At 45.9% G+C, this 15014-nt stretch overlaps 2 protein-coding genes across 3 annotated transcripts in view; one reads left to right on the forward strand and one right to left on the reverse strand.

Moving 5' to 3' along the window:
• Window positions 1-3641, forward strand: part of DLEC1 (DLEC1 cilia and flagella associated protein) — a 32312-nt gene extending 28671 nt beyond the window's left edge. For both annotated transcript variants that reach the window (XM_064422615.1, XM_064422644.1), the window contains 3 exons: window positions 658-811; window positions 1387-1507; window positions 3137-3641. In XM_064422615.1, coding sequence (XP_064278685.1) covers window positions 658-811; window positions 1387-1507; window positions 3137-3245 — 384 coding nt within the window. In that variant the 3' untranslated portion in view covers window positions 3246-3641. The remainder of the gene's footprint in view (window positions 1-657; window positions 812-1386; window positions 1508-3136) is intronic.
• On the reverse strand, window positions 3561-13860 carry ACAA1 (acetyl-CoA acyltransferase 1). Its single transcript, XM_064423050.1, has 12 exons — window positions 13647-13860; window positions 12742-12835; window positions 12458-12515; window positions 11576-11655; window positions 11085-11127; window positions 9508-9606; window positions 9022-9102; window positions 7207-7397; window positions 6939-7118; window positions 6121-6176; window positions 5509-5654; window positions 3561-5201 (listed from the first exon to the last, which is right to left on the reverse strand). The coding sequence occupies exons 1-12, from the start codon at window positions 13833-13835 to the stop codon at window positions 5126-5128; spliced, it is 1293 nt and encodes a 430-aa protein (XP_064279120.1). The 5' UTR covers window positions 13836-13860; the 3' UTR covers window positions 3561-5125.
• Between the last annotated feature and the right edge of the window lie 1154 nt (window positions 13861-15014).

The raw sequence follows: 15014 nt of genomic DNA on the forward strand, positions 1-15014 counted from the left end.
AGGGCTGTCTCAGGGAACAAGCCATGCCTCAGTCACCAGGCAATGCCTCCTGCAGCAACCAAGGGCTTCTGGAAAAGCTCCTGAGTCTGTTGAGCTCCTGCAGTGTGGTCAAAGCCCACGTGTGTGTAAAGACTGATCCCTTCCAGTCAGAAACCTATAACCCCCTTCCCAGCCTCCAGCACCCAGTACACTGCAGGCACTTCTATTTTCTTTTCATACCAGGTATTTCTGAGGCATGACCTGTGTAAGACTGAGCACCATACCTAAGACACACTCAAGTGAATCATAATCTTGGGCAATCTGCACAAACTGAATGATTCATAGTGGGCCATATACAGTCCTGAGGGACCAGGAGATGCTGTAATGTCTGCAGCTTCACAGAAAACCCTAAAAACAAATGAGACTGTTCACTCTGTATTACTTCATTAAGACCAGTGTCTGCTTTGAAAACCTGTCCCAAAAAAAGTAACACACAAGCAACAACTTAATTCACTCAAGGCTGTAGAATGGGAATTGACTCTATTGTGAAAGAACACAGAACTAGGATTCTTGATTCTGTAGCTGGGATTAAGAATGATCCAGCTAGAGCAGAAATTACTAAAGCTCTATAAAACTGAGGTGGGTTTTGTTGTCTTTTCCCTTTCCCCTGTTTTGCAGCTGGTCCCAGTGACTGCCTACCTCACCGTTCCAGTCCTGGAGCTCTCCTGTGACAGGGTTGATTTCCAGACCTGCTTTGTTGCACAGACCAAGACAGAACATGTCTTCCTGTATAACAGGAGTGGCTGCAGAAGCTACTGGACTGCTTTGCTGGGTATTCTGGTTTTGCAATTGATTTCCTTGTTGCAGAGTTTCACTAAGACTGCATGCACTCAATATAGATGCAATATGTGATGATCCTAGGTGCAAACATGGCCTGCTTTTGTTCTCACTTATATGGGCTTTTTCCACTCCTATCTTTCCCCTCCTGTTTTTGATATTATTGTACCACTACTGATTTCAGCAGTTATTCCACATCTAACCAAAAGACTGAGTCTCAGCCCTCTTGGACATGCTCTGCTCATTTATAAATTAGTCCTGAGGGGCAACAAGAAGCAGCAGCTCCTCATAGGTTCAGTTTGAGCATGAGCCTAATGCTGTTAATAATAGATGGGCTCTAGAGGAAAGAAGATCAGGGCCTTATTATTTCAATGTGAAGACCACTGATCACTGCCCTTGATTAGAAGATGAAAACAGTCTGGGCACGTGCACAGAAACTCTCTGACAGTGTGAGACATGATGGATTAGTTGCTCAGCAAAGAGATGCATTGCCATGAGTGCTACTTGCAGTACACACTTACACAGAGTGTGTTGTATGGCTTTGTTTGACATTTGCTCCTTCCACTGCAGATGAACAGAAAAGCCCTAAGGCCATGCAAGTATTTTCCATCTTCCCAACTAAAGGCATTTTGGAGGCACGTGAAGGGGAGGCACCTACCAGAGAGATTCTGCAGATCAGCTTTGCTGCAAGGTACAGTTAAACAGGACTGAAATTGTGCTGTTCACAGAGAGCTGGGGTTGTTCAGCCTGGAGAAGAGAAAGCTCTGAAGAGCCTCAGAGCTCCTTCCAGTGCCTAAAGGGGCTCCACGAGAGCTGGAGAAGGACTTAGGACAGAGGCCTGGACTGATGGGAAAGGGGGAACGGCTTCACATGGCCAGAGGGCAGAGTTAGATTAGAAAGAACTTTTGCACTGTGAGGGTGGTGAGGCCCTGGCACAGGGTGCCCAGAGAAGCTGTGGATGCCCCATCTCTGGAATTGTTTAAGGCCAGGCTGGATGAGGCTTTGAGCAACCTGTTCTAGTGGAAGGTCTTCCGGCGAGGGCAGGGGCTTGGAACAAGATGAGGTTTGCTGTGTCTTCCAACCCACAATATCCCATGATTCTGTGATGATGCAAAGACTTTTAATTTCTTTGCTCTGATTAGGGAAATACAGGTAATGTAAAAAAAAAAAAAAAAATTCCATTACAAAGTATTTTTGGAGGTTATCACATGGTGGCAGCAAGTTAAAATAAGTCTGTCCTAGTGATTTCAGTGAGCTCTGAAAACTGCTGACAGGGAAATTTCAGGCAAACTGTAGGTGAGTTATTGCCATAACTCCCATCTCCTTGGAACACAATCCAGTGATTTCCATCACTGGAGCCACTGATACTGCAGTGGGATGGAGCTTTGAGCAGCTGCACTAAACTGTCCCTACTTAGAGGAGCATGGTGGTCCAGAATCCTCCCCAGGCTCCTGAATGCCTAAATTTTTCTGGAATTCTGCTGAATATGCCTGAAGCACTTGTCTGACAAATGCACTAATCAGCATGGCTGAAAATGCCTGAAAATACCAGAAAGCAAAGATGTTCCTGTATAGCAACCAGCTTATCTGTCGGGCTCCATAGGAAGAATTCCCAACACAGCAGTGTGGGATCAATGTGGCAGTAGGAGATAATTATATGCAAGGTGTGAAGTGATTTTAATAATTCACCTCCCCAAATCCATGGTCTTTCTGCAGAGGCATTGTTTTATGAGAAGGAAAAACAAAGATTGGCAGAACAGGCTTTTGCCTCAGGCCCTTACAACAGCTGGCACTTGGACACAGAGAAGTCCTTCACAGGAGCAGTCTCAGGAGCACTGAGTGGCATTAGCCTTGGGCAAATAATGCTCTTCAACTTGGTGCAAAACTAGAGTTGTTACAACCTTTTTGATGTTAATTTACAATTTGGGCTCCACTGACTGCCCCTTGTCTCAGGGGAGTGACAGAAACTTTTCCCTTCAAACTTTGTCAAAGTGAGGAGCTTTCACATCAAGGCAGTGCAGGTGTCTTGCTCCCAGCAGAGCTTCATTTCATTTATTCACCTGAACCAGAATTTCACAAGTAGGATGATATTCTCATTCTTTCAAACATGAATCCAGTGTCTTCAGGCACAGACCTGAACATCCTTTTCAAACACCACATCTTGCACATCTGTGGAACACAGCCCTGTGGACTTGGCACCAACATCAGTGCCCTGTCCTTGTGACTTGGAGCATTCTTAGACACCATTCTCCCCTTTTCATCTCATCCCTAAACACAGGACTGCACGTAGCTGCAACTCAACTTTCTGCTGTGCATTTTAGGAGCAACACTGACTATGAAGCTATTGTGACCATTTCTGGAATGCTGGAAGAGAAGCCTTGCAAGCTGCACCTCACAGGGCGAGGAGTGCACCATGAGAAGGTGCATTAAGCAGGACAATGTGGGACAAATGTCAAGGTAACAGGTTGGATGCAGATGTGCCAGCAGCTCAGCCTATATTTTTGTTTTTAGTGGGGACTGGAATTTTAGCAGAATGAAAATTTAGGTTATGAGGAAAGAAATTCTCATGGTACCTTAACCAGTCGTAATCACACTCTGTACTGTTACTTCTATTGCTGTGGTAAGCTTAGCTTTAGGCTCAGAACAAGGTTTTATATTGCAAAGCACCTGTGTAAGTCATGCCAAAGCCCTCTGCAGAGCCCAACATGCCTTGAATAACAGCTAAAGACTATTTATACCTTAAAGTAACTTTTGTTTTGCCTCATTTATTTGTTTGACATTAAAATGGACATTGACACATAATAAAACAAGAATTGGTGAATAGGCCAGCATTTCCCAGGCTGTTTTCTCAGTGCCTTACGTGAAAAGGGGAAGAGAGAACTTTCCTTGGTCTCCTTGGAAAATTACCAACCTGTGTGTTTCATCATGCTTGGGCCTTGAGAACATCCCCTTCAGCAACAGAGGGAGGAGCCCTTCTTCCCTTTCATTCTTTCCCCCCACATGGTTCCCATTTACTCTCACTTCTCTTTAAACTATTTTAGTATTATTTCAGCTAAAGGTCACTGGAATTCCCAATTCTGAATCTGTTAAATTTTCCACTTCCATTAAATAAAAGGCTTTTGTAAATGGCTCATTATCCCCTCTAATTCAATTTTTTGGCTCTAAGACAGGGCCTTAGATTGCTGGGTGAGACAGGCTACAGCATGGAATTGTGAAAATAACAAGAGCTCTAACTCATCATGACCTTCAACTAAAAATCATCATAAAAAGGAAACAAATGTATTGCAAGAACCCAATTGTATTATTAAGTGCAAAAACAAAAGTCAGGACAAAGTACTTCAGTTTGTTACAAATTCAAAGCAGCAATGAGTAAATTTCTTTTTCAAGCTGAGTTTCAGTGATCTTCCTGTTCAGACAAGAGAAGAAATAAGGGATGACAAAAGACACAAGACAGAACATGCTTGTATTAGCACTGAAGGACTGAGCTGTCACTGATATTCAGGTAGTGCTTGCAGTAAATGTAATGCTGCAATTTGCTTTGTGTTAGGTAAGTAAATATGATTAAGCACAAGATTGTCCTTGGAGTCACAAACTGACACTCAGACATGTGGAAGAAGGAATGGCCACATCTAAATCCTGGCTCCTAGCAATTCAAGAGAACCTTTCCATGCAGGCATTTCCTGTGGAAATTATGTTCCAGTCCTTCCACTTTCCCCCACTGGAAAGAGGCTTCAGAGCAGCTCCACCAGCAGCGAGCTGCAGCCCATCCTCCAGTGCAGGGACAATTTAAGACACAAACAACTTCAGATTGGGCTAGGACAGACACAGGCGTAAAGGCAAGGATGTCAAGTCTTTGCTTCAAAACAAGCTCTTTTAAACTTCTTACAAAATGGTGAATCCTTTTAAGGAAATGCTGGAAAAGTCTTTCCAGGTGGACTGATGTCTTCATTTTGAGTGACTCTCTTTGCCAATTTGTCATACAAAAATACTGTCCCATGAACTATTTCCCTCTGGTAATATTCACAGAGTAAAGAGATCAATTAAATTAAAAATGTTAATTCATAATCACCACACCAGGGGCTGTAGTTGAATTTCAGCTGAGCTAATTTGTTGTGTCAGGAAGCCATGTGCCAGTTTTGCATTTCCTCACCTTCTTCGCAGAACTGCACCGTTAATTCTACTTCACAATTTCTGCCTAAAATTTGGAGATCTAGTAACAAATCCCAGAACCCACTTGATTTCAGTGGCAATCACTTGCTATGCCTAGGGAAGGCAGAGAGGGTGGTGTTGTGTCAGCACTGGAGCTCACTTCACTTCCCCGGGTATTCGAACACGGCTGCGGCGCCCATGCCAGTTCCAATGCACATGGACACGACTCCATATGCTCTGAAACAAAGAACGTGTGCAATTAAGGAAAAAGGCAGCTCAGGTTTATACCATTTAGGAGAAAAAAAATAAAAATAAAGAATACAACAAATAAAGCATACAATAAATTCTGCTGCTCTCCTGTTTTGCTAGGAGAGCACCGGCTAATGCAGGTTCAAAGCCATCCATGGGATGGAGAAAGCTTAACCCAAAGGGACAGTTACCTCATCCAAGGGATGAAGGAAGCTTAACCCAACTGGTGACCCCTGAGCCTGTGGGAGCTGCACAGGCAGCAGGTGTGAGGCCAGTGCTGATGCTCAGCACTCACCTCTTCCCTCGGCGCTTCAGTTCATTGAGCAAAGTGACGACCTGCCGAGCACCCGTACAGCCCAGGGGGTGTCCCAGTGCTATGGCTCCTCCCAGGGGGTTCACCTTCTCCATGGGAATGCCCAGCTTTTCAACACAGTACACAGCCTGCAAAGACACAGGGAACGATTTCATGGAGATGCTCTTGTCTTAGTTCTCAGCTCTCCTCCTCCAGGTCAGAGGCCTGACTCCATCGTTCTCAGGGGACAGGAGTGGAACTGATCCAAGGCAGAGAAGTGAGCTAAAACTGTCCACTTCATCTCAAACTGAGCCCACACACATTCAGACAACCTGACAATAAATCACAGCCCCGGTGAAACAGATGTTGCAAGTTGGTATGAGAGCACAATAACCAATTCTTTCTTAGTGGACTTTTTATTTTCTAATATTAAGCTGTATAAGCAATGTCCTGTTCATTTTTATTTGAAGGAAAAAGAAAATAGTCTGCACATGTTATTAACATTTGGCTGAAGACGTAATATGTGGAACAAGTTAAAAATCTTAACCTGGAGACCGAGCTGAAATACGCTCAGTTGCCAAGCAATGCAGCAACACAAACATGATGCTCACTCACCTGGCTTGCAAAGGCTTCATTAATTTCATATATATCAATGTCATTCAGAGTCAGACCTATGGGCCAGAAAAGTCAGGAGTTAAAAGGAGATATTTTTGCCTCATGACTATATCAAAGAGAGTAATTGCCTGACAGCCTCCCTCTACGAATTCCAGTTCTACTCCATCTAAGAAAGAGAAACTTCAGCTCCATGTGGGGTGTCTACACTTGAACAAGTTTATGTACAGCAATGTCTAAAGACTGCAAAACACCACAGTTTATGGCATTGTGTCACTGAATCTGCCAAGTTTCCTCAGATTAAGTGTGATTTCTCCGCAGAGGGATTAAGGATTGAAGGGTGTTTGGAGAGTGGAAGATAAAGCTACAGGTGGGCATGGGACTGTAGCCAGGCCAGGCTAAATCAGCTCATCAGCTACAAAAGCTGTTTAACCCAGTAAGTGTGGTAAAAACCTAATAAGATGACAAAATTGTAAAGAGAAAAATCCATCAAAAACCAAACACAAAATCACCCCCTACACACTGGCCATAATAAAGAGAAAACAGCACTAAGTGAACACTGAATCACTTGCCACATGTCAACTCTTGTTGAGTCTGTGCAGAGATTTGCTCCTGAGTTTCTCAAAGGTGAGTGAATTATAATTTACACACCAGTAAAAGGCAAAAGCATTGCAACAATCTGAGGCAGGACCTCTTTTAAGGTTTCAGATTTATCTTCACTGCTCCTGGGGCCAACAGCTGCACAAGCTTGAATAATATAACCTTAAATCTCATTCTGAGGGAGTCTGATCTGCTTTACCTGAATGTCAAATGGTTCTTACCTGCCTTTTCCACAGCAACAGGGATGGCATAGGCCGGCCCTATGCCCATCACATCAGGTGGGACCCCCACCACAGCAAAGGACCTCAGCACCCCCAGCACTGGCAGTCCCAGCTGTGCTGCCTTGGAGCGTTTTGCCAGGAGAACAGCAGCTGCTCCATCACTGACCTGGCTGGCATTCCCTGTTGGAAGAGACCTATTAACATGCTTTTTGTTCTGGTAAAGGCAGGTAAACCACAAGAACAGTGCAAATGTAACAGCTCAGCTGACCTGCTGTAGTGCTTCCATCCTCTTTGAAGGCAGGTTTCAGCTTTGCCAAGCCTTCCAGTGTTGTGGAGGGCCTGATCCCTTCGTCTTCGTGCACAGTGATTGTTTTTTTGTTGCCCTCATTATCTGCAACAGTGGTCTTGACTGGAACAATCTCTGTTTTAAACAGTCCCATCTGCTGAGCTTTTGCTGCTCTGGTTAAAAAAAAAAAGAGTATGAAAGTTTGTTAAAATATTTTGGAGGTGAAATGCAGGAGAACTAAAGTGAAGGAAAGCAGTTAGACAGAGAATGAACTAAGGTGGGATTTGGTCCATCATCGCCAAGTGGTGGTCAAGACAACAGGCACATTCTTACTTTCATTCATGGAAAGACAAACCTCTACATCAACATTATGGGCATTGTCCCCAAATGTGGGTCACAAGATCACTCATTTCAGAGCAATATCCCCATTCTGTTCCCATCAACACCTCTGTGCCTGACTGACCACCCCAGCCCCCAACATGAAGTTTTATTTTTTTCAGGGGTACAGCCACATCACAGTTGTGATTTTGATAAATGAACCCTTGAACTAGCAGCAGTCAACAACTGTCATGACCAGACAGAATACAATTAACTAAACCAGAATTAACTCAAGCCACATATATTTAATCTTTCCTATCAGCAAGGTAATTTAAACCTTTCAAAGCAGAGCTTATTTAGATTTACCTTCCAGAGGTAAACCCTTCACAGAGAATACAAATTGGAGACTAAAAGCTTGTTTTACCCCTTCATCACTTTGCACTTTTACTCATAAAAAATGAAAACATTCAATGCTCCCAGGTCAGTGAGAATTGGAGCAAAGTGCTGAAGAACAGGTCAGTAACCCCACAGATATCCTGAGACCAAGGCCAGAAAGTCACCCTTTGCCTCATGTGAGCATGAGGATCACATTCACATACCCTTTTGGTTATCAGCTCCATGGCAGTGAGAAAGGCTGGCATGCCAAGTTCCCTGAGCAGCGGGGCCGGAATTTAAAGGTTAACTACCCTGTGCAGTGGCTTCCTGTGTTAGATAAATAATTGGACCAGGCTGATGCTTAAACAGAGCTCTGAAAGCAAATTTAACTCTTTGCTGGCAGGAACTTTACCCTATCACCTGCCACTGCTCTGGCACCACAGCCCCATGGATTCCAGGGTCAGTTGATTTTGGCAGTGATTTAACCCAGAGGAAGGTTATCAGAGGTAGGAGTGGACTCACTCAGAGCCAAACCTGCAGTGAGGACAAGCCACTCTTCTCACAAGCTCAGCAGTTCTCTACCAACAGCCACACTCAACTATTCCCTCATGGGAAAGGCTCCTCCTGCTGCTGCTCCCACGTTCAGGTTCCAGTGATTCTGAGCCAAAGCCACTATGAAAATACCTCACCAGGCACTCGTTCCAGAAACCTCCCTGAGGTTCTGTCACAGAAACACAGCAAGGTTTGGGTTGGAAGGAACCCTAAAGATCATCCAGCTCCACCCCCACTGCCACGGGCAGGGACCTTCGGATGCTGGAACAAGCAGGGCACTCACTGCTCAGGGTCTGTGTGCCCAGTGATATTTGTGAGATCAGTCCCACAATCCCAGCACAGCTCTGGACTGCAGTTCCACCATCACACACAACCCTGCACAGGCACTGAATTTCAGCTGGACCCCCTCAGGATTCCTTGCTCACTATTAAGGACTGGAAGGCAACACAAAGGCTGCACTTCACCAGGAAGTAGCAGTGTGTTTTCTAGCTGTTCTTATTTCTTAACTAAAAGGTTAAAAAACCCCAAAAGACTAACAAAAACAGCATTTACTTTTGTTGGGAAGCCAAAGCAAAGGCATCTTGCTTCTTCCGGGAAACTCCAAACTTCTCTGCCACATTTTCTGAGGTTATTCTGGGGAAAAAACATCAAAGAGTTATTCCAAGAACACATCTAATGGAGCTGCACTGGCTTCTACTAAGATCACACGAGGTATAAGCAATGGCTTTAGTTTAAAAACCAACTGCTGCCTTCTCAACTTAGAATTGCTGGCAGAAGCTAATCCTGAATCAAATCTAGGACCAGAACAAGGTTCAAATCTGTTCTCCTTGCTCAACAACCCATTGATCTTAAGACAAGAAAATCTTTGATCAGAGTTAATGATTTCCCCCCATTTCATGTCATTAATCTTCCACCACAGCCAAGGATGCCAACACACACAGCTCCAAGCTCACCACGTTCAGGCTGATTTGTAACTGTGGTCACTGGGGAGACAGAGCATCTATAAAACCCTAAACTGTGGGAGGGGGAAATACTTACCCCATAGGAATAAGGCAGTCTCGAGCTTTGGGGTTATCCATCATGTTGGAACTGATATCACCAGGGTTATTTGCACTTCTGAGGGACATTGTTTCCACTCTAAACACAAGAAAAATTTGAATTGCTCCATTAACACTGATCAAAACTCAGTATCCTGACAACATGCTTTCCCATTATCCCACAGAAACACAGCTGCTAATTAGGAACTGGCTGAGGCAGAATCTCTTCAATCATCAATTTAAGAATTATCATGAAATGAAAACAGATTGTGAGACTCAATTGGTTCTTGCTTCACTAGAACAGGATACCAATGTCAGCAGTTAATTTCTTGTGTTTCCACAGCTAGGAAGGAATTGCTATGATTCTGGCACACTTGTCCTTAAACATAATGAGGCACAAGGGCTGGAGTTTTCAGTGAGACTGCCAACAGACATAAAAATACCACTCAGATCTTAAGAACAGGTTGGCAGTAGAAAAAGAAGTATTGAGCAAACCATGGCAAAGAGATTTCAGTGAGTTGCACCATTTGTGTTTCACAATACAAAGAATTTCAGACATGGATCCCACAGGGTGCAATCTTTGACCCACAGATGAATTAACACATTGAAGATACTCAAATTTACTGCAGAAATACAAAGCCATCAGTTAAGACTCGTGAGCTTTTGTAAGGTCAATCTAGATTTTGAAGCCTACAGTGGGAAGAGGGTTTGAATTCTACTCTGCTCCACACAAATACCTTTATGAAGAATAAATAACAAAGAAACTACTCCTGGAAAATGAAAGGCAAGCAGAAAGTGAGGCAGCTTGTATTAAGTGCTATCAGCAATTTAAACCAGCTCTAAGATGGGACACTCCATAATTGACTTCAGCTGCATCTGCTCCTGAAAGAAGGCACAGGACTGGGTTTTTAGTAAGTGAAACCCCAGCTACTGTCTTTTATGCTTGAATCCAGGGTTTCTCCACTCTGGAAAAGTAAGACTTGGGATAAACCCAGCTCCCAAAAGCTATTTGTAACTTATGGATTGTATGTCTTCTGCAGGTCAGAGGCCAGACAGCTTCCCAGAGCAAAACCCAGTGTCTGGCACACCCAGGGGTGCAAAGGCCATCAGTCCCTTTAAGCACAACATCTTGGTGGACATTACTGTGTGCAGTAATAATTAATGAAAGATTAGAGTAATAAGTGATAAAAAAGAAACCCAGTATTTTGGCCTCAGGATTACTGAATAATTTTTTTTTTCACTCCTTCTTCTGAAGTCAATGTGTATGTGGTCACTAGTATTTCCCCAAAACCAACCTAATGTTTACATAATCCTCCAAAAAATAAGCATTGCTTGTGATGTTAGGACTGAAGCACAGAACAGCTCATCTGTCCAGCACAGAACAGATCCTGTAAGGCTGCAGAACACTCATTAGCACACATAGGATATTAATTTCTTCATCCAAGAGAGCTGCTGGTTTTTCAAGAGGCTAGTTAATTGCAGACTAGCTAAAAAGCTGATTTTTTGGCAGGCTATTGCACAGGGACAGAGTGTTACCTTCAGGAAGCCTAAGCAAGCACTATGAAAATACTTCCTTACCCACAGGCCAAGCCAATGTCATACGATCCATTTCGGATGCCACCTGTAACAGCAGTGCACAAATGTTCTTACTGTCATCAGGAGCAAAAGCATTTCCAGCCCAGCTGCAGCTTCCAAACCTGAGCACCCAGAAGAGCCAAATGGGCATTTCCTCACCCTCCTGCCTGCCAGAGAGCCAGGCCAAGGAGCTGATGGGGCTGAAGGCTACCATGGGGCCAGAGAGAACTGGAAGGACCCTTCTGGAAGCTGCCTGATGTGGAGGTGATGGTGGAACTTATCCCCAGAAAACCACAAGTCACTTCTCTAAGGATAAACTCGGCCACTCAAGGATATAAAAGTATTTACCTAACACCATACTGCAAATTCCCTACAGCACAAGACATTATCACTGTTTTACTGCTCAGAGACACTGGAGGAGAGGAGCATTGAGCCTTTGGGGTGGGACAGGCTCTGGGTGGACTGAGGCTGATGCCAGTGCCCACAACACCTACCAGCTATGTTGATAATGGCCTGCAGCCCGGAGGAGCACTGCCTGTTCACACTGGAGCACGGCACTGTCTCTGGAATGCCACTGGAAAACAAGGGAATGGTGGCAAAGACTCAGTGATACAAACCAACAACAACAACCCAAAGTTCTAAGGAGTGCATTAATCCACCTGATTAAACTTTAACCCTCAAGTTCCAGGCACATCCCTTTATCCACTTCTTGATCTATTTGGTCCTGCACCAAGGGAAAGCAAAGTTCAAAGATAATTTCTTCACTTCATTTGCAAGTGGTTCCAAGTGCTGTTTCCCCATGGATCTGTCTTCAGAAGGTGCTCTGTAAGCAAGGCCCTGCCCTGGAGATCCTGAGCTCTGACCCAGGCCAGAAACTTGAAAAGTTCTGCAACATTCATAAGCTATGGCAGGCTGTGCCTGCACCCCTCTGAAGTGGTAGTTGTGCAGTGATTGAAGCAAACAATGGCAACAGAAACATCTGGAATCTGGGATCCAGCAGAAATATCTGGGATCCAGCTCAGTACAAGCCACTGACCAGCACTGAGCAATGACAGGAAGATCTGAGCCCATCCATGGTTTGGGGACCAGACTCAGCAGAGAGAGGTGCAGCCTCAGAGAGCGCAGCTGGGACTCACAGAACACCATGTCCCTCTCAGAAGCCCAACTCAGGCAGCACAAACAGATCAAACAGCTTCAGCTGCCTCCCTGTCTCTGTGCCATCAGGGTTCTCAGAGCTCGATCAAAGTCCAGTTTCTAGGCAGAAGGTGATTTGCTGTAATTCCTGGGAGTGCTTGAGCCTCACTGCAATCTCTGACCCTGAGCTGCTCCATGGCTCAGTGAGGAGAGGAGGAACCTGAGTCTGGCTGGGAGCTTACCTTAGAAACTGTGCAACTCTTGCAATCAAGGCACCAGCTCCAGGCTGCAGCACATTCCCTGAGTGCAAAGACACAATTCCAGTCAATTGGCTGCACTCCCCTCACAGGCACTGAAGGGATGTTCCCAGCACCAGATCAGAGCCCCACCACCAACGGGACAGGCAGGAATACCAAATGCTACACACTAACCCAGCCCCCTGAGAGTTGTGAGTATCCCACACAGGGAGCCTGTCCCACAGAACTGCCCAGAGCAGGAGTTTCACCAGGCAGAGGCTGTCACTCACCCACACAGATGTCTCCCAGCACCTCAGGACGGAGGTTGACATCCTGAAGGACAGCTGTCATCACAGCAGCCAGCAGCTCATCAGGTGTTGTGTCCTAAAATGTACAGGGGATCAGCACCACCAGTGAACACCAGCAAGGGCCCTGTCACCAGTTCAGCTCAGACCTCTTCAGAGGCTGGCCAGTGGTGCTAAGACAGCTTTACTCCATTTCTCAGCTCACTGTGGTTGTTGTTTTCCTGCCACAGCAGAATTATCTGCATGTTTTTACCCCAGGTTTCCTTCAGGCACTGCAACACACAGGCTGCTTTCTCACCTTCCTTGGGTTTATAGGAACATGCTCTGAAGGGCCTTCAGAATCACACCACTACAGATTTATGTGACAAGAGCCAGTGAACGGAACCTCTCCATTTGTTTTGTGAAAGAAGCAGGGGTGGCCCCTCAGCTGGTGGGGAGCACCGCCAGCATGGAGACCTGTTTGGAGGGATGACACGGAACCTTTGGGGTCAGCCTGGCACCGTGTCCTTTCCCAGCACTCTGTGGGTGCCACCCAGGGAGAAGCAGGGTCCAGAAGGGTGGCAGGTCCGTGCCAGGCTGTGCAGGTGAGGGACACCGCGGCTGCTCGTGTGGCAGGGCAGGTGACAGCGGGCTGAGATCGCTCCCCGGGGAGCTGGGGACACAACGCCCGACTCCTCCGGGGGATGCCACCGGCGCTGCCACCCCCAGCACTGAAACCATCACACAGCGCTGGGATTTACTCTTCCAGAGCACAGCAGCGGTGTCTGGGGGTCAGGCAGGGGTCCAGCACCAGGCCTGCAGGGAGGGGAGGCGAAGAAGCGGGACCCCTTTCCCCATGGGGACGCCAAGCACCTGCGGGGACCCGGCGGGCAGGGTCCCCCGGGCCGTACCTTGAAGCCGTCGCGGCGGGCGCGGCCGATGGCGGTCCTGCGGCCGTGCACCACCACCACATCGTCGGGGCTGCTGGCCCGCGGGGGGCCCCCGGAGCAGGGCACGGCCCTGGGGGCGGCCCCCGGGCCCGGCGCGGCCCCGGCCAAGTGCCCCAGCACCAGCTGCGCCCGCCGCGCCGCCGCCGCCATCTTGTCACCGCAGCGGCTCGCTCCTCGGCGTGAGCCCGCCCCCTCATTTGCATACAGGAGAGCTGGGCAAACGCCCTGCTCATTTGAATGTCCACGCCCACCTCATTTACATGGCCCCGCCCCGACCGAGAGAAACAAAACCCCCAAAAAATAAAAAGGGGAAATAAAGGGAAAGAGGAGGGGAAAAGGGGAAAAAAGGGAAAGAAGAAAAACAGAAGGGGGGGGGGGGGGGAAGGGGGGGGGAAAGGTGGGAAAAAAAGGAAAATAAAAGGGCCGAAAAAAGAAAAACTAAAAATAATGAAAAATAAGAAAAAAATTTTAAAAAGGGAAAAAAATGGGAAAAATAAGAAAAACAAAGAAGAAAAAGAAGGGGGAAAAAAAGAAGATTAAAAAAAGAAGAAAAAGAAGGAAAAAAGAATATAAAAAAGAAAGGAAAAAGAAGAAAAAAGAGGAAAAATAAGAAACAAGAAAAAAAGGAAGAAAAAAGGAAGAAAAATAGGAGAAAAAAGGAAGAAAAATAGGAGAAAAAAGAAGAAAAAGGCGAAAAAAGGCGAAAAAAGGAAGAAAAAGGAAGGAAAAAAGGAAGGAAAAAGGGAAGAAAAAAGGAAGAAAATGGGAAGAAAAAGGAAGAAAAAGAAGAAAAAAGGAAGGAAAAAAGGAAGAAAAAAAGGAAGAAAAAGAGGAAGAAAAAAGGAGAATAGGAAAAAAGAGGGGAGAAAGGAATAGGGCAGAGAAAATGAGGGAAGGAATGGGAAAATGACGATGAAATAGAAATAAAGAAAAATACTCAAAATGTTAAAATAAAAATAAATTAATTAAAATAAATGAAAATGAAGTTCAGAAGCAGAAAATCCTGTGCATTGGGAGTCCAAGGCAGAACGTCAGGACAAAGGGACAGGCAGAACCATCGGCTCAGAGAGGCTGCACAGATCCACCTGTCCCAGAAAAACCCAGGAACCACCAACTCTTTGTCACTGCCCCCGGGATGGTGACACCAATGCCCCCTGTGCCCCCCACCCGAGCTGGGACTGCCCTGGGGGAAGGGGCTGTACCTGGGAGCAGGGCACAGGCAGGAGGAATGCAGGCTCATGAGTCATTAAGGTTAGAAAAGACCTCCAAGATCCTCAAATCCAACCATGTTCATCACCAAACCACATCCACACTTCCAGGGATGGTGAT

Source organism: Passer domesticus, chromosome 1, assembly GCF_036417665.1.
Source record: "Passer domesticus isolate bPasDom1 chromosome 1, bPasDom1.hap1, whole genome shotgun sequence".
Lineage (NCBI taxonomy): Eukaryota > Metazoa > Chordata > Aves > Passeriformes > Passeridae > Passer > Passer domesticus.